At 37.3% G+C, this 25,839-nt stretch overlaps 1 protein-coding gene across 1 annotated transcript; it reads right to left on the reverse strand.

Moving 5' to 3' along the window:
- Positions 1-1,468: 1,468 nt before the first annotated feature.
- Positions 1,469-25,289, reverse strand: NSUN7 (NOP2/Sun RNA methyltransferase family member 7). Its single transcript, XM_072406288.1, has 12 exons — positions 25,146-25,289; positions 22,965-23,285; positions 21,296-21,354; positions 20,497-20,627; positions 16,170-16,322; positions 15,395-15,578; positions 11,535-11,739; positions 9,616-9,759; positions 9,046-9,147; positions 8,169-8,286; positions 6,682-6,805; positions 1,469-4,387 (listed from the first exon to the last, which is right to left on the reverse strand). The coding sequence occupies exons 2-12, from the start codon at positions 23,206-23,208 to the stop codon at positions 3,758-3,760; spliced, it is 2,094 nt and encodes a 697-aa protein (XP_072262389.1). The 5' UTR covers positions 23,209-23,285; positions 25,146-25,289; the 3' UTR covers positions 1,469-3,757.
- Positions 25,290-25,839: the final 550 nt, after the last annotated feature.

The raw sequence follows: 25,839 nt of genomic DNA on the forward strand, positions 1-25,839 counted from the left end.
CTCCTACACCAGAATGATATCTTTCCATTCATGTTGTATTAGTCACTGTCATAACTAAACTGTACTTAGATTGCAAATTTGAGCGAGATGTGGCTTGCCAACGACTTTGTAAGCATGGCTTTTGGGATATAAGTAGCTCGGATATGCCATGCTCACACTGTTCATGCTGAAACACTTCTAACACTGTACATAATGATTATTACTCGTACTGTAGTATAGTGCAAGGAATAACCAGAGACGGCTTAGATGTGGGCTATTAGCCGCAGTAATAAGATGCTGATTGCCTGTCTGCCTTGAGGAAAGGTTCTAATGAGGCCAATAAATTAAACAGGCAAGAAATTGCTCACATAGAATATCAACTAATTATATTCCTTTTGCCTTATTCTCGCATTTCAGCAAAAAATAAATAAAGTAAAACGAACCTCTCGTCACTGTAGAGTAATTGTATGAAGGTAAAGCACCGAACAGAATTAAATGTTTAAATTATATGACTTCTAATAAATGGGAGACAGTAATAAAAGTATTTTGACTAAGCATTGGTTAATAAAGAAAATGATTCTAAAAGAATACGGGTACTTTACCAAAAATCCAGTATTGAACACTGCCAAGCTTCTATAACCAAGGTGCGGGGTTGAGTCCTATGGACAACTGGCCATTATTGTGTTAAGATTAAACAACTCGTTCAAACATACAAGGTTCTACCAGCTTTGTCCTCTGCTTACTCTCCTCTAGCTTTGTGCAATGTATGCCCAGACTATGTGATTAAGTTACACCCTTGGATCTGGTAGAGCTTTGCACATCTCAGATGTTTTTTCAAAAATCCTTTGGCAGGTAAAACTACTGCCATGTATTCATTTCCATCTGTTTCTCTCAAGTTTTTGTTCAGAAGTTTTGAATTTGCCTTGACTCTCCTTAATCATTAAAAGTGTAGTCTAAAGCTATTTAATGTACAGCACTGTGTAATATGTTGGCACTATATAAATCCATGCTATTGTATGCAAGTATTGGAAGTGTTTGAACGGGGTGAAGCCATGTAAGTAACAGGTCGGTAATTACACAATAAATACTGGTTTAAAATTCTGGCAGTATAAAGGTCATTATGTCACAGGAAAACATAAAAACATGATGACACAACAGGGATCATTTATATGTACCATTTGGGTATTTCTTTTGAAAGTCAGGTTTGTTGCTGAAATTGTAAACTGTTTCTGATTGTTTTTTTCTGCAGTGGTTACTGACATGGTAAAGCAGTCCGAGTAACATAGAAACACAACTTACCTAACTGCCAAGGGAATGAAATTTCCTGGAAAGTAATTTTGCATTGACAGCATTAAATATGTAGGTGGCTTAACAATGGTGCTATTGGATTTGGATGATGGTCTCCATGAATATATAGGAAAATAAAATGATTGTACAAATCATTTATTCACAAATAATTGTATACAATGAATGAAAGTCAGATTTATACCCTCCAGCCTCAGCAACAGGTTAATTCTATCCATGTAAAGTGATCAGACTACCTGGGATTACTTGTATTACTGGGGACAACATTTAATGGATTTGTGGGTTATCGATAGAGAAAGTCTTGGGGGTACCCCCGTCAGATGTAGTTTTGTTTGCAAGTATCTGACCCGATAACACATTCCAAATGCAATACATGCAATGTTATAATAAATAATAAAGTACAGAATGAACCAAACAATAATAATAATTTAGTTTTTAATTTGTATTTATACATAGCACAGTTTATGGTCATGTCACTAGGTGTCTTTTAGAGGATCTCACAGTATAATGTCCCTACCATAGTCTAATTTTAGGGGTGAAGGTAAATATTCTACCAGCATGTTTTGAGATGTGGTAGTAAACAATAAAACCTATGTAAACATAAGGACAAAATACAAAATCTAATAGATAATATATAGAGCTATCGCCTGGCTCAGATTCACCAGGACCCATGGAACTATCGCCTGCGTGAGATTCATACCTTGACCCTGGGACAGGGCAAACCGGTCTACAGATTGAATGTATATCTAACAAAGAAAAATAATATATTTATGAGCACCCATCCTGCCAATGTAACATAGATGAAGAGGAAGGTCTCGGGAAAAACACGACTCTAGGATAAAATGCCACGCACAGTGGGAGGACATTGTCACCTTAACAAAAAAATTGCAGTGCCATCTAAGGTCTGTTAGGCTGCAATTTATAATAATTCTTTTTTGGTTTAGACATTATTGAATGTTCTTTGTATGCAAAACAGTTGCATATTGTATTGAGAAATATAATGACAATTGTTCTCAGTTACTGACTGGAACAAATATGCAGATTAGTAGTTCTGGTTTTTAACCTGAATGATTTTCCTTATATCCATGCCTGTTCTAGGTCTTAGAAAGTATTGAAGTCAGAGACAGCCAAGAAAATGGAATTTTCAGTAAGAGTTCAGGAAATGTTTCTTTATCGCTCTCATTTCCCTGTAAACACTTTTTTGCTTGTCTGTATTTTGTGGTAGATCTCGGGCACAATGGAGTTGTTATGTACACATGTAGGATAATTGTCTCTGGAATTGATATTTTGTTACCCTTTCCAGTGACAGATGAATGATAAAAGGTATTATGTTCTATAGAGAGGGGAGGATAGGTGAGCAGCACCCTGCTGTACTCTCCTCGATTGAAATGCACAGTGATCATTCCTGATTGGTTGTTCTATGCTCGGCCAGGGCCGGTCAATGAACAATGTCGGGGGGACCACTGTACACAGAGATTAAATGGTTGTGCTCATCTCTACTCAGAACAATTTAACATGTGCATGCTGCCAAAAGGAAGTAACTCCCTGCATGAGCATAGAGAGGTAACATCACCCAATGAATTGAGGCAGAAACTGGATTAAAACTGAAATAACAGTGACCAAGGAGACAGCAGAAATCACAAAACTGCAGAGGACAGCCAAGCAAGATAAATGTTAGAATGTACAGTACATCATTTCACATTATAACAAAACCTGCAATGGAATATACATGGAGAATGCATCTACTGACTTTCATCTAAATGCTACTTGTCTGGCTTTAACATGACTTTCTTGTCTAAAAACAAGTACAAGTGTGCACATGGGAATGTCTGACTTTATTTAAACTTTCCTGATCTGCATATTTAAGATCAGTAAATCAGAATGTACAAAAACTTTACAAGCCAATCTAGTAGTATTATTTGAAGTAGCCAAGTAAAGGAAGCCCTCATATGGATTGGATCTCACACAGTCTTTTACCTAACAAGGCTATAGTTTAATGTTAAGTGTTTCAGATGTGATGTTGGTAAAGCCATGCATGGTAATATTAGTACCAGACCATAAAGTTTTTACTTTTATATATTCGTAATAGAAGAGAATATTCAAAATAGTTCATATCTGATTTACTTATAATGTTAGAGTTTTAATTTACCATCAAAAAGCATACAAAGGATTATTACAAAAGCAAATGTTATCAGTTTATTCTTAGAGATGGCTGTGCAGTAATTAGGTAATTTATTTATTTCATAGATCTGCTGCTATTTTCCAGCAAGGTAGAACTCACTGGTGAGATAAATTAACTGGCCTTTTTAATAGGGGACAGAACAGTACACAAACATCCAAAGACCCAAAGTTTTTAAACACAATTTTTAAACACAAGAAATAATAAACCACTAACATGCAAAAAAATATTTTAGTTATGAATTCCTGTAGTAGTATTACATAAAAGTAAAAAAGTAAAAAAAACAACAGTTGTTCAGTGCCAGGGCTTGGCATGTAGGACCGTGGTAAATGGTATACTTTCTCTGGTCTTACCAATGGAAGACTGAGTTGGAGTCAAAGGATATTGGGGGCTGCTCCTGGTTCCTGAGTGCCAGCGCTGGTGATAATAATGGACTGGACTGCGGTTCTTGACATCGGGGGAAGAACTATACTGGAATGGAGTGGTTACTGGAGGCAGAATAATCTGGACAGGCTTTAGCTGTATCTTCTCTTCTGGCTTTGGTCTGATGGCACTTGTCTGGCGATCTTTGGAAAACAATGAAAAGTTACTTGGATGTTTCATTGTTATGGACACGGTTGGAATGCCACTTTGGTTTGGTGCCTTGGGTAACCGTAAATTCTTGGTGTTCTTGTGGGAAGTGGTTTGGTCATGTTGGATTTTTGGTGTTCTTGGGCTCATCATGATATTTTCATGGTTAATAAACTCATTGATCTTTGCTTGAGCGTTTAAAGTAGCCGAGGTGGTTTTATGACTTTGTGCTTTTGATTTCCTTTTTTTGTCATCCTTTCTTGAAGATTTTCCAACCTTAATGCCATTGAGCAGTCCCTTAGAGGCAGCTCGAGCCAAAACATCTTGGGGGGAGAGGGATGGAGAAGGAGCTGTCTAGAATGCAAGCAGACAATATATAGTAAGTCACCTTGGTGATCAGACAAAACAGTCTGCTTCTTAAATAGATTGGAGATAAGAACTCTTTACAAAATGAGAGAGTGCTGTGTACTAGAAAATGTTCTTTTATCAAACAGCAATTATGGTCACCACATAACTAAAACATAAACAATATAAAAAGTGTCCCCTAACCCCGAATGTATGATAAATTATATTGAGAAAACCAGTCAAGTTATTCTAAGGATCTAAATAATAAAGTCTATGGTTGCTGCCTTGCCAATGTTCTGGTCTCATGCAGTGCACACTCTGTAGCGGGAGGCAGCTGACATGGCAGCAGTTTGCAGACATCGGGTGACATCACACCGCCAGGTTATAGAAGAAGACACCAACATATAATATATATAATATATATAATAAAAAAAGACAAATGCAAATAATTTATAAGAAACACTGCATAGTTTAATAGAGTAACAAATATTAGGACTTTTTGCTGTGCAGTTGTGACTGGTTCTCTTTAGAATCTCCCAAAGGTAAATAAATGTCAATAAATGATGGATAAATTACAAATCAGACTGTAAAATATATACATTATTAACATTTTACATAGAACAACAGTGGATAACGAAGCAGACCTACAAGAATTTTTATGTTCCCTTGAGGACCATTCACATACTGACCCACAGTAATCCAGAATGGGCAAAGGGAGGTGCAAAGTATGCTGCTGCACCAGTGCTCTGGACCCTCCCCAGCCAACAGCAACCCCCACAGGGGCTCCAAATCAGTTCAGTAGGGGGGGCTCCAAATCAAATCTGAAGGAGGGCCCAATGTTGGCTACGTTCACCTCTGGCAGAAATGCACATTTAAAAAATGCACCTCAATATACAGTAAAACACCAAACTCTTTGTGGGGCCCTTCATTTTTCCACTGTTACAGTAGCAGTATGTAGATCCACACCCTGATGCAATGCACATGCCATTATATGTGGTGTCCTACATTCACAAAAGTGCCATTTTTGATTCTTACTAATATGCCAACAGCTTAGAAACTATTTCCTACAACATATTAAAATAGTCCTGTTAACATCCTAAATTATGCACATCCAGCTGGAATAAACTATCCAAGCTAAAAAGAAGCAGCTTCTCCTTCCAAACAGAATATTAATATTTCTAGGTCAGCTCATGAATGCTAGACACCAGAGGACCACAAAATATTCCCTCCTTGACTCCTGACTGCCACCTTCGTTCCTCATCACTACAGACATGTTAGCGCTGTATGGAAGGTCTGTGTCACACTATTAACTTTGTAGCTGCTACATATCTTCATGATTGCGTTCTGTGTAGCTAGGAATTTGCTGATATAGCTAACTATAACACTTCTCTATGCTGCTATAAATCACAGGTATGACATGGTAATCAGCAGCTTTATTGGACAGTAGCTACTAAAACTGGTAATACTGTAGACTAGCCCTAAATACTGTGAAATGTAGCGGTGAATATTACCGAGCAATCTCCCTCAACCTTTTTAACCCTTAAAATAACCCCTAGGTCTTTAGGAACCGTTGGCAGTATTACCAATATTCACAAATCAAAGTACATTAGTGTGATGGTCAGTGGGAAGAATGTCTCCTACTAAGACTATGTGCATGTCAGATGATTCTCGCTCAAGACAAAAGGTTGTGCTCATTTCAGGCAAGAATCCGACCTGAGAGTCAAAAATTGCTCAAGGTGCCCCTAGCAACCTTTGGTTGAGAAACACCGATCTATAGAATATGTGTAGGGAAAAGCACCACAGTTTGATGTAGTTTGTAATTGCAGTTTGTTTTCTTCAAAATGAAGTTATAACCTGAGAAAGAAAACTGTTCCATGCCAGCACATTGTATAGAAAGACCCTTGATTTCTGTGTGCAAAGGTCTGACCGACTCCCCAGACTGAATGATCTGACCAGAGGCCCCTCCAGAATCGCAGCTTTTCCGACTATAGAGCTACATATAGGTCTAATAAACAGAGAGACCAATGCTCCCCACTGCTGCAGCTGCTCTCTAAAGAAACCAAATTTACCAGTTGCAACCCATCGGCCAGCTATCTGTAACACTAACTAACCAGTGAAAAACAAAAGCCATCCTATATTGTCTAATGTGTGAGCACATTTGTCTTTTATAACAAACCTTTAGATGTATGGGCACATCATACAAAAAGCAAGTGTACAGACACTATAGCTTGAAGTGGTATTGTTGAGTAATAAAAAAGTATTCCAAGATATATATATATATGCACACACACACTTTTTCTCACCTCTCTTGTCATGATGGCAACAAAGCAGCCATTGCACTTATCTGATAGTTCCATTCTGAAGAATTTATCACAGGCAGATTCATTTTCTGATGAATGGCAAAGTGGAATAACAGGTGGACTCAGCCTGTAAAATAACACCATCGTTGGTAAAATAGGAAAACTCTAATTAGAATATTTGTCATCTCTAAAATACTTTAAACTAACAGAAAATCTATACAGTTTAGTGCCGAGTGGCCTTTGGAAAACATGAATCCATTGAATTATTTTCTTCTAGTTCAGTTCGTAGATGCATTCTAGATGCATACCACTAGAATGCATTCATAGATGCATTCTAGTGGTTATAAAGGAATGTATAGACAGGTATCATTATCTACCAACATCTGATGAGATCTAGAAAAGCAATTGAAGGAGCAGGATTTTGGGCACCCACCCATACTGCCCGGTGTACCCCTAATAATACCTAATAATAGTAGAAAACCCCAGATGATCACGTGAACTGTAAGCAGCCATAGTGTAATGGTAATGTGTATTACCTGATGTAGACAGGGGATAATGGGTGATCGCTGTTTAAATGGAAAGAACTCAGGTTAAGTAAGCAAACTATGCTTTACTATGCTTGTGAAATACATTGCTTTGTGTTCACGACTACTAATTTGAAGCAAGAAGTTTATTTATCCTGCTGACCTGTCTATAAAAATATGTTTGCTTTTTTCAAAAGGATTTAAAAAAAGTAGTAGCACTCTTAGGAGTGGCATTTATTAGTTTTGATTTTGAGGTATCTTGATTTTTTGTATTTTGGGTTTGGGATGATCAAATTTTAGCAATTTATTTCTGCTGAAATTCTGTTCTGGTAGTTGCCTTTTGATCCCAGCATTTTCTATAGCTGTGTTTCTCAACCTTTTTAACATAGGGGAACCCCTTGAAATAACTTTCAGGTATTTAGAAAACTCCTGCAATAATTACAATATCCAAAACTCAGAGTACATTAGGGTGGTGGTCAGGGGGAAGAATACCTCCTACATTGCTGACCAATGGGGGGGACTGCCATTCTTACACATAGCCAACAAGGTCGTTTGGTATCAGTTAAACTAACCTGGGATGCACAAACTGCTTATTCCTTAAGGAGCCCCCTAGAAACTTTCGGAGGAACCCTGGTTGAGAAACACTGCTATAGACATGTCCCATATTGTAAAAGAATTAATTACAAGTCTGTAATACTGCGTCTTTTGTCTACAGATCACCAAACAGACCACACAGCAGTTTTGGGACATCACAAATTAGGATTTTACATAAACAGGAAGGACCATAACGTGACTTATGTTTATGAGTTCTACCTTAGATTTTCTAGATGGCAATTGAATATTACAGCCAGAATCTGAATTGGTGATATACACTAGGCAGATACTTATCTTTCCTCCTGGGTTTTTTAATAAGTTTTACTGTAAATTTACATTTAACACATATGCAGGTGCTAATATAGTTCATACCCGTATGGCTGTCCTTTGGTTCCTTCCATCTTGAGTTGAAGAGCCTGTTTGATGACATTTTCATTCTCTTCTTGATACACTGAGCGTGTACAGTATAAAATAGTATGCACTTTATTAACTAAATAAAAAAAAGATAAAAGTAGAGAGTAGAGGTATGAAGACTTTTTCTTGTCAAAAATAGAAAGCTGTGAAAAGGGCATTTGGCACAGACCCACAAGAAAATGGGGCTTATTTGTACAGATTGTATTGGGAAATATTGTCACAATCTATATTTTTATATAATTCACAATCACTTTAAAAATTTTGTTCACTGTCATTGTACAAAACAGAGCATATCCCTGACAAAGTATTGATTGTAATTGGAATAATAAAATTAGTATCAAGTAGTATTTTTGTATAATAAAGTTAAAATTGAGAATACAGCTCTACTATTTTTTTTTATAGTAATATCATATATGTATGTTCTTGTTTTAAAAATTGTGATCACCAGTGTCTTTATCTGGAGTCCTCCAGCATAAATTATCCAGGAATTTAGCAATGGTTCACATGTAAATACATCAGTGATAAATAAGCGATAGTGACATATTTGTATTAACATACTGTATTTACACTATTTTTTTGATGTGCAGATCAAATAACTTTCCGTTGGGCTGCACATGAAGTCATTTAAAGAAACCTCACAGTTTACCAATCACACACTAGGGCTAATAGAGGGCACGAAAAGACAAGATGCAACTCAACCAGGACATCCTGTTTTCTCAGGATACTGATTCTGAAGCCACTGAAAAGTTCCCACTACACAAAGGACATAAAAGCTTGTCAATTTGTACAATGCTGATACACAAACAAAAAGTGTGTTGGAGTTTCTATCACCTACATTTCATGGCATGGTTAATCTCAGACAGCTGCTGTTTGGCCAGATCATTCAGTCTTTCAGTTGACACCGACCCTTGGGAGAAATCCTGGAGCAGGGAGGTATCTGTAGAAGAAAATACATACTTTCACTTACTTTATAGGAATGTTAAACACATAATTATATATATAAAGGGCAAATTTCTCCATTATTAATTCCAATGCTAATAAAAGTCTATTGCTTTCCATCCAAACACTAGGCACAGCTGTTGTAAAACAGTTCTTAGCAGGAAGCATATTGTTCATGGATGATGATGACTATAGCTGCCCTATGTACATAAATAATTAAATCTAGACATAAAATCAATCTTAACAATCCTATTTACTTAATAGTATTCTCTTGCAGATTGTATGTAATAATATAAATAAGGCACAAAAATATGAATATTCAAATAGCTCCCCCTTTAACAGCAATAGTGGCATTAAATGTGATCAGACAATATTTAAGTGTGTGTTCACACTGGTTATGAAAATTCTCCAGAGGGAATCCAGTTGTAGCCCCAGTAGTAATAGACAATACAATTGCAAAAACTACCTCCATGTTCATTTAGAATAAACTCCACAGGGTTGCTGACTCCTGATCCAGAGCACTGAGGAAGTAGCAGAATGAGATTGGCCTTTTGTAATCTTGGATCTCCGGGGTCAATGTCAGTAAAACTCTCTTTAAGCATCTTAATATCTATAAAGTAAAACATTGTTGTAAGTGAAATTTGTTGAGATGATATATTGTAGATAGACCTGAGTACAGGTAAGCAAAAATATTATTACAGTAGAACCTCAGTTATCCGGTACCCACGTGATATCCCGATAAGTTTAGTTTCCAGTTTCCTTTTCTTAGCCATTCAACACTAGACCTAAATGGGGAGACTTGTCCCCATTCACCTCTAGTGCTGAATGGCTGAGAAAAGGGAAACCCTGATGAAGCTTGAACCGTCATCAGGGTTTCCCTTTTCTCAGCCAATCACGGAGCAGAGCAATCAGCTTCCGCTGCCCTAGCGGAGCTGAGTTCCAGATCACTGGGGTTCTACTGTATATATAAAGAAAGAATATGGAAAATGTAATACGTGTTCTTTAAAGTAAAACCCAAGCCAAACAACTACTTACTATTGAAATACATAAGGTGATGCTCTTACTTTTCTTCTGGTAACCTTCTGATCTCTTTTCCTAGATAGCGTTTTCTAATGTATCTCTGGAGTGGAGTGTTTAACCTTTGTAACTAACAAGGATACAGGCCCTGACAGTTTTGAACTGATTCAAAGAAACTTTTTACATTCATGTTTAATAGTAATAAAAGAAACAGTCATAGTCAGACTGAGTCACTAAGTGAAATAAACATTTGCTTTATTTGTGCAGCCCCAGGAGGTTCCAACTGATATGTAAAATATACTTTGACTGTTTAAAGGGGCCAACTCAACTCTTAGACATAATTGCACATCTACTACATAGATCCCGCTATCATGATAAGTCAACAAATTGTTCACCTGCGGAGTATATATACTTCACCTAGGGAGTATTTATAAACCATTTGCCTAATGTATTTTTAATGTTTTTTCAGTCTGTGTGAACTGAGCTGGGTGTATCCTCTTAAATGTACTTGAAAGGTAGGCAGACATTGGCAAATGTCTCAAACGTAACAAAGATACATTGCTTTATTAGTAGGTAATATTATAAGTGATAACCAACAATGCACTACCTAGTAGACAAATTAGGAATGACACCCACTATAAAACCACATAAACTATGTATATGTTTTTAACCAAGGCTGAGCCAACTTTTATCCAATAGTTACACACTTTTAATTGGATTTATTTGGAAAATGTATAGATCAACATGTGATTCACACATTTTTCTAATTGAATTGAATGTGAAAAATGTATTAAAGCGTACCTAAACTCAGAATATTTACTTTACATAAAAGAATAGACAACCCTTTTATTTAAAGTAAAGATTTTGTTTGTCAGTGCAAAAGGGGGGGGGGGGTGCAGCCACGCCCTCCTAATTTTTGATCGCCTATGCAGAGCCTCCCGGGATACCTATGTCACACATCCCGGCAGGCACTTGGGTGCTCCTTTTGTGCATGCTCGAGCATGCGCAGTGAGATCAGCAAGTTTTTTTCTTAATCTATGTCACCTAATCTTCTGAGAGTTACTGGTTTCTTGACCAAAATTAGTTTAACATAGATTTAGTTTTGCCCTAAAACCGAGTAGCCACAAATATCAGATAATTTTATTTTAGCATTCTGCTCTAATGAGTATGTGGAGTTTATTCCCTAAAAATAACTATGCACCCATCCTTCCTTCCTACGCACAGAATTTAAAAATATACTAGATGTGTCAGTGACTGAAGTCATATATAGTACTTTTGTTGCAAATATACATAAAGTAGTGTTAATGTAGCATATGTATCTGACATCATTTAGATTTATTTCAGAATCTGTACATGTGGAAGACATACTTTTACATTCCATATTCATGAAGAGCTCCTGCAATTCTTCATTTCTTGATTCAGACTTAACCCCACATACATAAATGTTACACTGACTGGTCAGCACGGAGAGGTGGGCGATGGTAAAACCAGAAGAAGGGTTGGCCACAATGATATCACTATCCATGTTGTGCAGCATTTTCACAGAATGCACAGCAATACTGTGTGACTTGTCCTGTAGAGAAAGCATACATATGGTTACAGAACATACATGATGACATTTATAGAAATTCTAGATATTGGATTTTCCTGCAGCTCTTTGTGTAATTGGGTCAGTATATGAATAGATCTTTCAAGGGCATTAAATTATTCCCTTTGGGAAAAAAATGTATCAATTCCCACAGAAGTGTGTTGCAGAGTGTTGTGCATAGACATGAAGTGAAGTTCTATGCAGTACTAAGAAAAGGGTTCAGGATCTTTGGCACTTGTGTACTCCATAGAGATCCATTACTCTCTGGGGAGCATCATAGCCAAATACATGCAAGGCCATAGAAGGTCCATGGTGCAGAAGAAGATAGATAGATAGATAGATAGATAGATAGAGATAGAGAGAGAGATAGACAGATCAGATTTAGATATATAAAGTCTGTGATTTTTGGTATTGGGATATTTTAAAACATTGAGCGCTTTACTTGTTCATTATGTGAAGTAACCATTGAAGCATTAAAGTATATAGAATGTAAAAGACTATAGACAATTCTACACAATAATACCTCCCCCACAACTTCCCAGTAGGAGGCTGAGGAACCACCAGTACCCCACCCAACGAAGTCAACATGCTAAGTGGGAGGAAACGGGTCTATTAATAACAAACCAAACTAGTGAATAATCAGATACATCTGTTGTGTATGGCCATTAGTCATGCTCAGTCTGCAGCACCTACATCTATTCCATAGTACTATGAACACAGTCTAAATGATAATATTATTGCCACTCAAATACATGTTTTCATAGTCGTTCGGAAAACCTAAAATTATTTGGACATAGGTTTGGGAGGGGTCAGGAGTAATTTTTTGCTCAGTAATGGTTTTTAAGATGTGGGAGCAATGGCAATGCTACTTATTGGCCACAGTAAGTATTTTTAAAAATGAAGATGACAAAAGAAAAGGGATGTTATTTTATTTTCCTTACTTTTTTCCTTTTCAGACTTAAACTGATAATGTTATTAGGTATATTACCGTGCTAATAAATCTGTTAGCTAGTTACAGGACATTTAACTTGCCAACTTATAAAAATACAATGAATAAATACCAGAAAAGACATGCAGGTAATATATGGGGTTGTGTAACTTTGCTCCCAAGACATAAACCTGTTAATGTCTCTGCAGACAATACTGTACGTGGTCTACACATATCTTGTGTCTTTATGATGGTTACCATGGTGACTTATTGTACTCCCACACTATCTCAGCCCATGCAGCACTCAAAGTAAAACATGCTCATAGAAAGGCAATATATTTCATGTTGGCATTGTCCTTCTAGGGATTAAAAGATCAAGCTCCCAAACTGGGCAGCTTCTGTTTCCAGTGATAAACAGCCTGACATAAACATGTTGCTGAGCAACCTTCTGAAAGATGCACCGATATTGTGCTTCTGCGTTCACAATCCTTCCAAGTCTGGGGAGAGTGGACAAAGGAGTTATAAATCACACACACTCTTCTGGGATCTCGGCAGCTTTTATGTGCGTTTCCTAAACTAGAGGACAAAAATGCTTCCAAGACAAATATCACTGTCTGGCAGCCCACGTACACTGAGTAGGAATGACGCACGGCCATTAAGGTTGTCTAATCAATCGTTTTATGGTCACTAATTGTCTAGCTGCACTTATGTACTTGTGTTTGTTGGTAATCTTTATTTATTAAACACCAGAATAACAATTTTCATCAAAATCCCTTGTGCACTTGATTCAATCATCTCTTGTAGATTACAATTTATTGTGTCAACATCAGAGTATGTGTCAGGGGAAGACATAGATTGCCCTTGTCCAGGGTTACAAGTCTTGGGAATCTATAAACCGGAAAAATTTTTATTCCCCATAGAGATGGCTGCCTTATCACCCCACATTGGTGTCTTAAATACCGCACATGCAAACTTTTTTTAAGAGTTTTGTTACTGAAACAAAAAATTATGGAAAGTCAAAAGTTTTACCATTGTCCTCCAAACAGGAGAGGGGAAGACTCTCAATGGGGACACTTGTTCTGGGGACTTAGATTTACTCTTTTTGTTTCAGTAGGCAGCACAGTGCAACAGAGGGTAGCACTCTGGCCTTTGCAGCCCTAGGTCCCGGGTTCAAATCTTGGCCAGGACATTATTTACATGAAATTTGAACCTTCTCCCCGTGTTTGTGTGTGATTCCTCAGGGTACTCCGGTTTCCTCCCACTATATAAATATATAAATGGTCCATATAGAGAACTTGCTTTTCAATTGTTCACTTATAGGCACTCTTTGTGTCTGGAGGAAACAAACTTTAATCACTGCATAATTACCCTCCCTGGCGGTCTGATTATATCAGTAATGTTATATCAGTAATATTGATTGTCAGAGCAGTTCCTTTCTCTGAATTATTTGAAAGACTAAAAACAGCACAATTGTCTTGTTTAAACTCAGCTGTTTGATGCGCATAGGAGCAGTTTAAATTTCCGGCCCGGTCATGCCCCACAGCACACCGCCCCCCCGTGCTCACACGTCCCATTGTTAATGCCAGGGACACGAGGCCAGGAGACACAAATGCCGGATGGACATTGCTGGAGGACACGCTGGCTTGTCAGGCCAGGTAAGTACTTTACAATGTGGCTCAGGGTTACCGAAAATTAATCCGGAGCCACACTTGGGAGGTTAAGGGATTCTTCCCTTAATCTGTGAAAATGTGGAATGGGCTCCCTCAAGAATTTTTAGCAAGTGCTATAGATCAATGGTCCCCATGCGCATGCTCGGGGAGCCATGTGTCATGTATGAGCCTGCAATGGGAGACACAACCCTCCCACCACCAAGCCTGCGGTGCTTACAGCAGATGTGGTCCACAGCTCTGGCCGGTGCTCCCCCCCCAAGCAGGGTCCTTCTCCCAACCCTGCTGGGGTTGCCCCGGCCAGAGCTGCGGCCCAGACAGCCAGGGGATGGGATCTCTGCTATAGATTGCTTTAGGAAAAAGCTGGATGCTTTTCTAAAAGCACAGAATATAACTGGGTATTAAAGTTTAAAGGAATGACACCAGAGACTGCTAATCCGGGGAATATCTGATTGCCTCACAGGATCAGGAAGGAATTTTTTCCCGTTCGAGCAAATTGAACCATGTTTCAACTGTTTAAAATGCTTTTTTTTCCCCCTTCCTCTGGATCAACTGTGCATAATTGGTTCTATCTGGGATATGTTGGTTTCTAGTATATTTATTTCCCTAATGGTTGGAAATGATGAACTTTTTTATTTTTTTCAACCTGACTACCTATGTAAAACATGGTGTTTGTTCCCTCTAAGTCCCACTGCTTGTTACGAGGTCAAACGTGCAACCAAAATTTCCATATTATGTAACTGACGCATTAAGTACAAGGCATGACCCCTTTACCACTGTGTTTGCTTTGCGGTTTAGAATTCATACAAAGGTTCGATGTTAATTCCATTTAGAAAATAGAATATTGACTGCAGAATCATTTACATGCACCATTCAATTCATATTTAGTAATATTAAAGCTCCATACATTTGGTTTGTAAACAAGCCTAGAATGTACATTATCATGAAGAACAAATAATATACTGTATATACTGTATGTATGCACACTTCTCATGGTTATCTTACTTTTTTGTTTCATACAACACCACACTGACACTCTGCATACCTGTAATACTATTTTATAATCAATAAACATTTCCATGCTGCTCAGTTCTTCTTTCAGATGAGTTGGAAACACAAGTAAATCCTGGCAATGCTCATCAAGGCAATACGTATAACCGTGCAGATCTGAGGGAGATTCCGCCTGAGTGAATCCTTCTTTTTTCAATGTGTTAAAAACCTCTGTAAGGCTAATAACAGAAATGCAGTATAGCATTAAATACATCTCTGAATACCAAAACAGATCTGTGTTAAAAATGCCATACCTTCTAAAAACACTATTTACTTTCTTCAATTCAAATAATTTGTAGTGGACAAATTCTATAGCAGTCACTAATTATTATGTATCTTGTAGGAGTAAAAAAGGCATCCCTTTACAAAGCACTGGCACACACTGATATATGGTTTAAGTTACAACAGTGAAGCTAAATGATTTGGTGTAACATGATAGGTAAAACCATGTTGTCCCTGGATATCAGTGCTACTATTTTAGAACTGCTTCATTGCAATGTATCTACTTTTTCCTCATCATTAAATAATACATACTACAAAGAGGTTTACAAAGTTTATAAAACAATTATATAATAAAAGTTTATAAAAGAGGATAAACAAAGTGAACCTTTCAACTTAAAAGGTTGTTATTATAGATGACCTCCTTTGTGTAAGCTAACAAGTGATAAGTTGCCACATTTTGCACATATTACATAGGAGAACTGCATTCTTGTTACTCAATAATCAGTTATATAAGACACCAACAAGGGTACAGGAAAACCTTATTTTACCTGATTTTGGCTGTATTGATCCAAGCGTAGAGTGGCACTGTGGAAGCACGTTGTTCTTGTTTTCGTACGGTCTCTGGTAATATATATTCAATGGTTGGAGCTGCATACTTAATTCGACATTTTGCAAGGGCAGCAGCCAGTTTGGTTTTATAGCTAAATAAAGTAACATAAAACTTTAAATATAAGCTAACCCTAATGGAATAATTTAGAGAATGTAATTAACATTTAAAGAGTACATGCAATTATGAGTATACATTAGAGTTAGCGGTTACTCTATTTCCAAGGGTCGCCTAGGACAGATCATGAGATATGCTTTACTTATAACAAAAAACAGAAAATGCATCACCAAAACACTGTAAAAGGAAGTCATTCCGTCAAACTGGTAAATAAACATCAAGGGAATACTGTTGTCCAGGAGGACTCTTTGGGTAGGTACACACATGCAATAATTGTAATTAGAAAACAAACGACGAACGACTGATCAACGATTATTCACGATTATTTTGAACAACCGTATAGTGCACGATTCTGTAAATGCTGTAACAATACGATTGTTCAAATAAAATCCACCAATAATGTACACACACTAGATACTACTACAGGAAGTGGCGTGTACCAGAGAAAGTGTACCGCAGAGCCATTCACGTTCACTACATGACTGTACACACCATAGATAGCGAACAATCGTCACCCAAATGGATCCACCAAGACGGTTGTTCAATCGTCACCCAAATGGATCCACCAAGACGGTTGTTCGTTTCCAATGACATTGCTCGTTCATCTGTGTCATAGGCCTGTCGTTGTGCACTTTTTTTGTTAACGATTATCGAAAAATCGTTGGTTTCCAATGTCAGTTATTGCACAAGTGTACTTAGCCTTAACCAGTTACCAGTAACTCTGATTTTACTAAATCGTCTTCCAGGACTGCAAAATCACAAAGAGTAAGTGAGAGCATAGATTAGAATGTGGGGAACTTTGACTTGTCCTTTAAAAGTTCACAAGAACTTTAAATAAAGTGGCTAGAAGCTACTTACTAACCCCTCTATATGATATTATGGGCCTATAAAAGGCACATTCTTTAGAAAAGCATTGTAGAAAATGTGTAATTTAATGAGACCATGACTGTCCTTGGTTAGCTCCGACAGCTGTAAAGTACTCTGAATGAAGGGCAAAGTTGAAGGGTACAAAATCTTTGCCAGTCAAAACAGGGTAGTATGTTTTTATTGTGCTTTATGCAAATGTCTGTCCTCATGAAAGATGATTATCTTCTTTCCTTTGGCTTAATAAACATATTATTGCAATCGCTATGTGAATGACACCCAACGCATTCAATAAAAGCTTTATCTGAACATTATGGTGCTTTGATTATATTTAGCTGTCCACATTATAGATTTTACTTTCACAGCGATTTTATGGCACATCCTCTACTGGGTAGATGTTTATTACATCCATTAACAATATATATGACTATGGTTCATAAGGGACACCCACTGGAATAAGTTCTAGCAGAATTAACAAAGGGACCAGGGGAGATAAACACCGGATGAGCATGTGAAAACTGGAGTTTTATTTTATGGTCACATATTACAGGAAGTAATGGAATGAGAAAATGAAGGGCATAATAGGAAACTAAGACTTGCAATAATAATCTTCCTTAAGGAGCCTTAACAATAGGAAACAGTAGGGAGAATTTTTTTGAGGAAAATTCCAGGTCAATAAAATATTTTAGTGAACTGAAAGTTTAACCTAAACACAGTAAACACTATGACTTGATCAGTGTTCTTTTTTCATTGTTTCAATGATTTCCACCCTGGGTAGGGTTTTCACAGCACCACCGATAGGTACTGCAGCCTCTTGCCCCTCAAGCTGAGTAACCTTATTGATTGGCGCAAAAAAGATCTACAGCTTCTGCACTACCACTAAAAACACTTTATTGTAAAAAAAAAAACATTGTTGTACTCAGATGTAGAAAAGTGTTGGAAGCCAGGCTCTTAGGATGTCTGTGGATGCCATCAGTACAATGTATGTGATAGACCTCTCGATAGACCTTATTTTAAGGTAGATAGAAACCCTGTCTTCATCCCTTTGCTACATGTGAGTGCTACAGCATTTTATATATTTTAAACTGTTTTCTAAAACTACAGCTTTCTGCATGGGATGATTATAATAGGGTGAAGTAGTGGCATGAATGAACCATCCTGAATAATCACCAGTGTGTTAGTTAGGCGCTGGAGATTCTAATTTTGGACTACATGATCTAAGGCAGCGGTTGTCAACTGGTGGTCTAGTCCACGTGAAAATTTTGGTGGTCCGTGGCTCTTGCCAGTGTGCGCCCGAGCAGGGTCAGGAGAAGGACCCCGTTGGGGGGGGGGGCACCGGCCAAAGCCGCGGATCATGTCCCCTGTACAGATTACAGGCTCAGGGAGGTGGGCGGGTTGTGTCTCTGGACATAACCTACCCACTCTCCCATCACAGGCTCAGATCTGCAATGGGAGAGTGGACGGGTTCTGGAATCATGACGTCACTATGAGGGAAGTTTCATCCCCTTTGAGAGACACCCAGCTCCCTGCGCATGCGCAGTCCGGAGCCGGTAAATTTAGTGGCCCGTGGGTCCGAAAAGGTTGGCAACCACTAATCTAAGGTAATCAAAGGTCCAGGCCTAGGTGTTTAAGAAAATCCTGAGAGAACATAGTCAATGTGAGTATTCGGTTCCTCTAGAGCCTCATATCAGGATAACCTAGCCTTAGGAAAGTACAGGTTTGTTTTAATAAACTGCACAACAGGCCATTTGAAAAAGCCCAAAGGTCATATTAACAAAAAGCCTAAAGAAAGCACAGGAAAGTTATAATCTTTTTTTATCCATCCTTTTCTCATGTGCATGTAGGCAGCCATACAAGCAAGTAAATAGAAATACTGTTTGTTTATGTAGGCTTGGAATGACAGATCCAGTAATACTTGTGTATACAGTGATGAAGGTGGACTGCCAAGTGACAAATGAAATGATGACTTTTATCACAGAGTAAATATCAATCTCATTCCTCAGGACTTGGAAACATTTGTCACACAGTAAGTCAACAGAACTTTGATGGCTAAAGGAAAAGCGTCCTTGATAAAAGTACTAAGCTAGTGCTATACTTATATTGCCAAATCTACCCTAACTAATGTAGTCACCTTACTTATCTTAAAGGAAGCTTGTATAATGTACAGCTTGCCTGAGATGACTTGGGCTCAAACACAAGGACCATATTTTAAAACATGTCATTCAGTGCAGACATGGAAAATACATTTGTTGTGTAGGTTCTTTGTCCAATGTGAGCTTTAGGATTGTGTTTGACAACAGGAGTGTGTGCAGCACTATGGTAACTGCAGATCTACATATGGGGTAAAGGGGCACCATCATCATGGATAGGTCAACTTTCAATGTCTTCTAGCATATGAGTACAGGCTATGGGATCAATCATTTAGAAGGATTTTATTCTAGAAAGTTTAAAGCAGAACTATAGTTCTACTTTAGAAATCTGTCAGACAGATCTTTCTTGCAAAAAGAAACACGTGATATCCCTTTTGCTATAACTTATCCTATTATTTCTGTTTTCTTCTAAAACAAACACTCAGCTATGCATGTGCAGCTTCACGTACAGTGCCGGGATGTGCCCAGTATCATCCTGGCATCTCAGCCCAGCCAATCAAGATGGCTAAAGATCAGAAAACACAGAAGAAGAAAAAAGATAGTGTCACCAGAGATAAAACAGATGAGTGTATTTAAAAAAATTTCAATCAGGCAGATATATTTATTTTACTGCAGAAGGGACATTGCCTGTCCCATCTGCAACAAAGGTGTTTGTCCTGCGTGGTCACAATTTTTAAAAATTTTCAGCTTTAGTTCCGTTTTATACTAAAACTAAAAAAACCTGGATTGTAAAACTAATAAACAACTAATAAACCTTGAAAACATTTTAACAATGACTCTTTACCTTAAGGGCAAACTCAGAGGTGTTGCACCTGGGGTTACTGGACGGCTGAATGTCTGCCAGCCACCACTTCTATGATTTTAACAGTGAAACAATTAAAAATGCTGTCCACATTTATTTCCATGTTAGGAGCATAGAGGAGGCAGTTGATCAGTTGCTGGCAGACATTCAGGTTCAAGTGCTTTAGAGCTTCAGCCCTAATAATGATAAGAACAGCAGAGGTTGAATCAAGAAGACACATTAGATATACATGGTTCTTAAAAGGCTCCTGATAATTTAAAAAAATGTTATCTAGCTTTCTCTAAGTATATCACTGTCACTTCTAGCTCATGTCCTGTAATATAAAAATGACTCACCTGTTCAAAAAGTTTTCTACTTCTCGTACATCCTCTACCACCTCATCATTGTTTGATATGCAGCGTCGTTGAAACTTGCGGTCTTGGAAATCATATAACATTACCACTACTAAACTGGTCATTTCATCTGGCTAAAGCAACAAAAATAAAACAGAGCTCAAAAACATATCAGTCTGAATAGAATTTATTATTTCATGTATGAGAAGAGTTTTACTAAAAAGATTTAAAAAAAAGTTATTTTTGTTACAGTGTCTAAATTTAGATTCAAGGCAAGTAACAGAAAATGACATTCAGGCCCCTTCTCCCTCTCCAGAATATGTCCTAGCATTCACATTTTTCTTTTCTCTGGTATCTCTAGTGGGAAACAGCTTGTATTAACCTTTAAAGTCATTATCAGGCTTGCAAAGTTCTTGCAGGGTCGACTACAAGGAGAAGGAATTACAGGGGTGCTGTATGGGTCTCTTGATGTTGGCACACTCAAAGAACTTGATCTCTTTCATTGCATACAGTTTGTGGGCAAGCTCCTTGAATTCAAAGGAGGAATAGTGTTTTACTGGGTATGAACCTAATGCATGCAAGTGGAGAAGGACATATAGTGAGCCTGGGATAAGTGGAGTTCCTTAGTCAAGTAGGAACAACTCAGGCAAGGTTAAAAACAGTGCATGTGAGATCAGTACAGAAAAGGAGCCATTGGTATCCTACAACATTAGGTTAGCTAATTGTTGGATTTCTGGAATGATTACCAGGTGTTTTTTTGCACTGCTGACGTTCTATAAGAATAAAATACATATACACTCACCAGTGGTTGTGAATGGTAGAAGCCACTGACCAGCAAAATAGTCTCAAGCAGATCTTGATCTGTAAATAATATATTACAAATACTTAATATTAATAATAATAATAATAATAATAATAAGTAAAACATTGTACATTTGTACTGCTTAGAGACACGGTTTAAGCAAACCCAAATTATAACTCCCTTTCTAAAATCTTTTGTCGAATGGTTAACCATCATATTTTAAACCACTTTATAAATTGATTGATATTTCAATCTCATATATTGGTGAAAATGATCACAATGCCCACTGAATATTGAACAAGTGAAAAGAACATTGAATACATATAGTCGACCATAATATTGAAAATACTATAGAGACAATATTGCATGGTGTATGCCTAGCACATTTATCTCCTTAATATAATAACACAGAGCATGACAGTGATAATTCAGTTTGTGTCAAATGGCTGTTTGTTTTGGAAATACATTCTATATTATCAGTACTTGGAAAGTCTTATCATTGGAAAACAATGCTAATCAAATATAAGTGCGCTGGTGAGCTAGCAACAAACACAGGCAGCAAAAGGAAAGGTAAAAGGAAGTAGAGCAAAGAGTTCTGCGTGGCCCAACATTTTTCTGTATCTTTTCCGTTTTATAGATGCTGCTGTAGGAATGGCAAGCACTTAAAGCTATAACTACAGCAGATTTTTAGTTTTTGTTTTAAAGAGAGCCTTTAAGATGCAATAGGGGTTTTTTTTTAAGGAAAACAGGTGTTCATTTAGCAAAGTGAATTATCACATTGCAAGGAAATTTTCACTTAGCTTAGTGATTGAGGTTAAAGACGAAAAAATTTGATCAGACAGGTATTGAAGAAGGGCATCTTCTGCCAAGACACAAAAGTATCTGCGTGGGCTTTACCTTCCTTAACTAATATGCTGAGCTGTGTGTAGGTGTATTTAAAACCGATATTAAAGCTCATTTCTTTGCCGTGTAGTTGCTCAGTCTAAAGCTGCGTACACACATCCAATTTTTATCGTTGGAAATGAACAACGGAACGAACGACGAACAACCGATTGGTCAAAAATCGATTCGTAAAAAAAGTAACCAACGACGCTGACGAACGAGGATAGTCGTTGGAAATGAACGACCGGACTGGCGGATCGGATTGGACGACGATCATTGACCATCTGTCGTGTGTACGGTCGTTCATGCACGTGTAGTGATTGTGCATGTTCTGAGCATGCGCGATGAACGAATGTCATGGTCATTAAAGAGTTACAAGAGACTGCAGAAGAAGCTCCCCAAGATCACCCACAACCTCAGCTGTGTTTAACAAAAGATTTCTTCTGCAAGTCATGCAAACCGCCCCTCCCCCCTTCAAGCCCCCATTCTGCACACAGCGAGCGGGGAAGCCTGTTTATTTCTAGGAGGTGTCGGATGTCCTTAACCGAGGGACTACCTGTAGTTCTTTTTTTAATAAAGGTCCACCATGATTGTCTTTTTTTTCGGTCTTGGAGAGCTTGGATCAATCAGGCTCAAAGAATTATGCTTCATGGTGCACTGCATCAAGAAAAATATCGAGCATGACCATTTTTCCTGTATTGTGGTGCATTTTGAATGTGCTGCAAGTGTTGCAAGTAGGGGTGAATATTCTCAAAGCAGAGAATGTTTTTGCAATTACTTTACTCACATTTCAAAGAATTGAAAGCAAGCTCGTAGCACCAGCGTTGAAATCTTTCATCTTTGAAGGCTGGCAAAGGCATTCCAGAATCATTGCCATAGCTGACCACAGTCTTATCTGGAGGTTTCTTCCGATGAATATGCTGGAAAATTCTGGCAGCATTGAAGAATATCTGGTCAGGATAATTCACTTTTTCAGTTGGCCAGGATGAACTACCCCCCTCAAGACTGATCAAATTTGACAAGAGCTCCATTGAGGAGTTTTTTGTACTGTTTGGATCCAGATTTCCTTAAATGTCCAGCACTTCTATGATAGTAAAACATCCAAAGCCTAAAAAAACAAAAAAAAAACATATAATTTATATTAACTTACTACAACAACTTTATAACCAAATATATTGACACAAAGGTCATATATTTTGTTCAACAAATAGAAATGTCTTTTGAGGGAACTAAAACCATACTGTACATTTCCAAAAGCAGTTATTATAGAGGAAACAGAAAACATTGGTATATCAACAAATGTAAAAAGACAAAAAAAAGGTAACAAGGTACATATAAGCTCACACCTAGGGCCTGTGTCCATGGGCTTTGAATAAGTATTGATGGCTTCAGTTTAAGAGGCTTCTGTGCTCATCCAGCATTCACAGATAAGGTTTGCATTCCCAAAAACTTGCATGGACATTTAAAGACCTCATGGATAAATTCACTTACAGAAATTCATACCCCAACATGCCTATTAATATAAAAAGAAGAGACCAATCCAGCTTGAAAATGCCATTTAATGCAGCTTTAAGTCATCACCATGTTAATGTTTCTTGGCTCCAATTTTAGTTCAATAATTTCTGTAAGGCTGCTGAGCAGTAATACATGGACAGATTTGTGTGGGGGATTTAGGAATTCAGAAAACAATTACCACACACTATTGCACTATAAAGGGAGTCAGAGATATGCCCCCAAACTTATTTTTCTATTTCATCAGGAAGGGGGCAAAGCCAGGAACTACTCAGCACCCCCTTGTAATATATTGATCCTTTTTATTTATTACATTAAGGCATTTTGTAAAGCTTTAAGTTTTTAATTTAACTTGTTTCTGGATTATGTTTTTATTATCAAGAAAAAATATTTAAAAGTAAACATTGTTAGCCTAAGCCTTTTTTAACCATATTTGAATAATATAATGTGAGCTGTCTGTGTACTTCTCAGACTCAGTGAGTGTCTCATTTTTGCTATGGCCAATCAATGTGCAACTAAGCAGACTGATGACATCAAGCCTCTGATTAATGTGGCTAATCAGTTTATATTCTACTTTATTATGATTAATTTAATTATCTATATTTTACTACAATTAGTCATGTGTTTGTGTTGAAGTCCAGTCAATGTTTGTCTCTCTTTTATAAAAAACAATCATGGCATCCCTCTAATGTATCACAACCAATCAATGCTCATCTTTGCTTTACTATAATTTGTCGATGTTTAACTGCTTTTTTATGACCCATTAAACATAATTCCCATGTTACTGTGACCAGTGAATGTGTATTCTTGTTTTAGTACGATGTGCTATGTCCAGTCAATAGAAGTCTGAGCTTTCAAAGACTAGGTCTGTTTTGATATGGTCAATTAAAGTATGTCTGTTTTATATCAATTTTATTGATTAGTATAAGACTAGCTTGTATATGAAGTTGTTCTGATATCATTAATGTATTGTGTTAATATTTTACTGCTTTACTACAACAAATTGACACAAACCTTTGTCTTACAATCTTCCATTAAAGCATTTTACCATAATGTGCGAATATGCTCAGCAAATAGATATAAAGACCTAACTTAAATTTTTTATTTCCCTGATCTTTTCAAAACTAAAATATTATGTCTGCAATTTGCCTTGACTAATGACGATCTCAGCACATTCACACAAAGAACATTTTAAACCAATACATATATTTTTTTTATATGAGACGCTATATTACCTATTCTATGGTAAACTAATTTATCTATTTTAGGAAATTTATAGGTTTTTATCCAAACAGAAACTAGTTTTTAAAAATGTAAATACAACAAAAAGCTGATTTCTGATTGTGATGGGTTCCATTATATCATTTCACTGGTCCTAAATTCCCACTTTAATGCTTCAGGCAGGTGGTTATTGCAGAAAGAGACAGCCAGTGTCCCTTCTGCAATTACATCTTACCTGTGTGATTGTGCCTTGAATATGTGATAAAGCTGAGCTGTGCATGCAATGGCCAAAGACAAGAAGATGACAAAGATAGTGGCACCCAGCAAGGTAGCGCAGATAGGTAACGCATCCAGTTCCACTTTAAATTGTATTATAAGGTAATGCCCTTATTTCCTGGAAAAGAAACATGCAATGGGTAAATATATTATAAATTTAATCTAATTATACTATTTTACCTGCCACTCTAGTATAGATATATAGGTGCCTGTGCAAGTAAATCAGGAACTTGGGCATTAGTGAAAGCAAGCAATTACATAAAGTTTTCATATGTTACAACATATGTTGTATTGTGGCCCACAAAAGCTGACCTCAAGGGCTTATGTACATGCCTACCTTTAAAAAGCCTGTTTTTTTTCCATTGCATATTGGAAGCTCACCAGTCCCTCTTCCCTAGGGTTTGTAGTGACAAAGAAGGCGGTAATGTAAAGCTGGATCACTAGGAAATCTTGGGTTTCACATATCAGCATGGCTGACTTACCTTGCACTTGCTGGTGATCCTCCCCAAAACACAATGTTTTTCTATGATATTCACCATGGCAAATATTATACAACTGCATTGAGTTGTGTTTTTATTTCTGCCTAAAGTTCAGCTTTAAACCTAAAAATCAGTCTGGTGCCAAATTTCCATGAAGAATAATTTTCGTCAAGG

The sequence above is a fragment of the Pyxicephalus adspersus genome, chromosome 3 (genome assembly GCF_032062135.1).
Source record: "Pyxicephalus adspersus chromosome 3, UCB_Pads_2.0, whole genome shotgun sequence".
Taxonomy (NCBI): domain Eukaryota; kingdom Metazoa; phylum Chordata; class Amphibia; order Anura; family Pyxicephalidae; genus Pyxicephalus; species Pyxicephalus adspersus.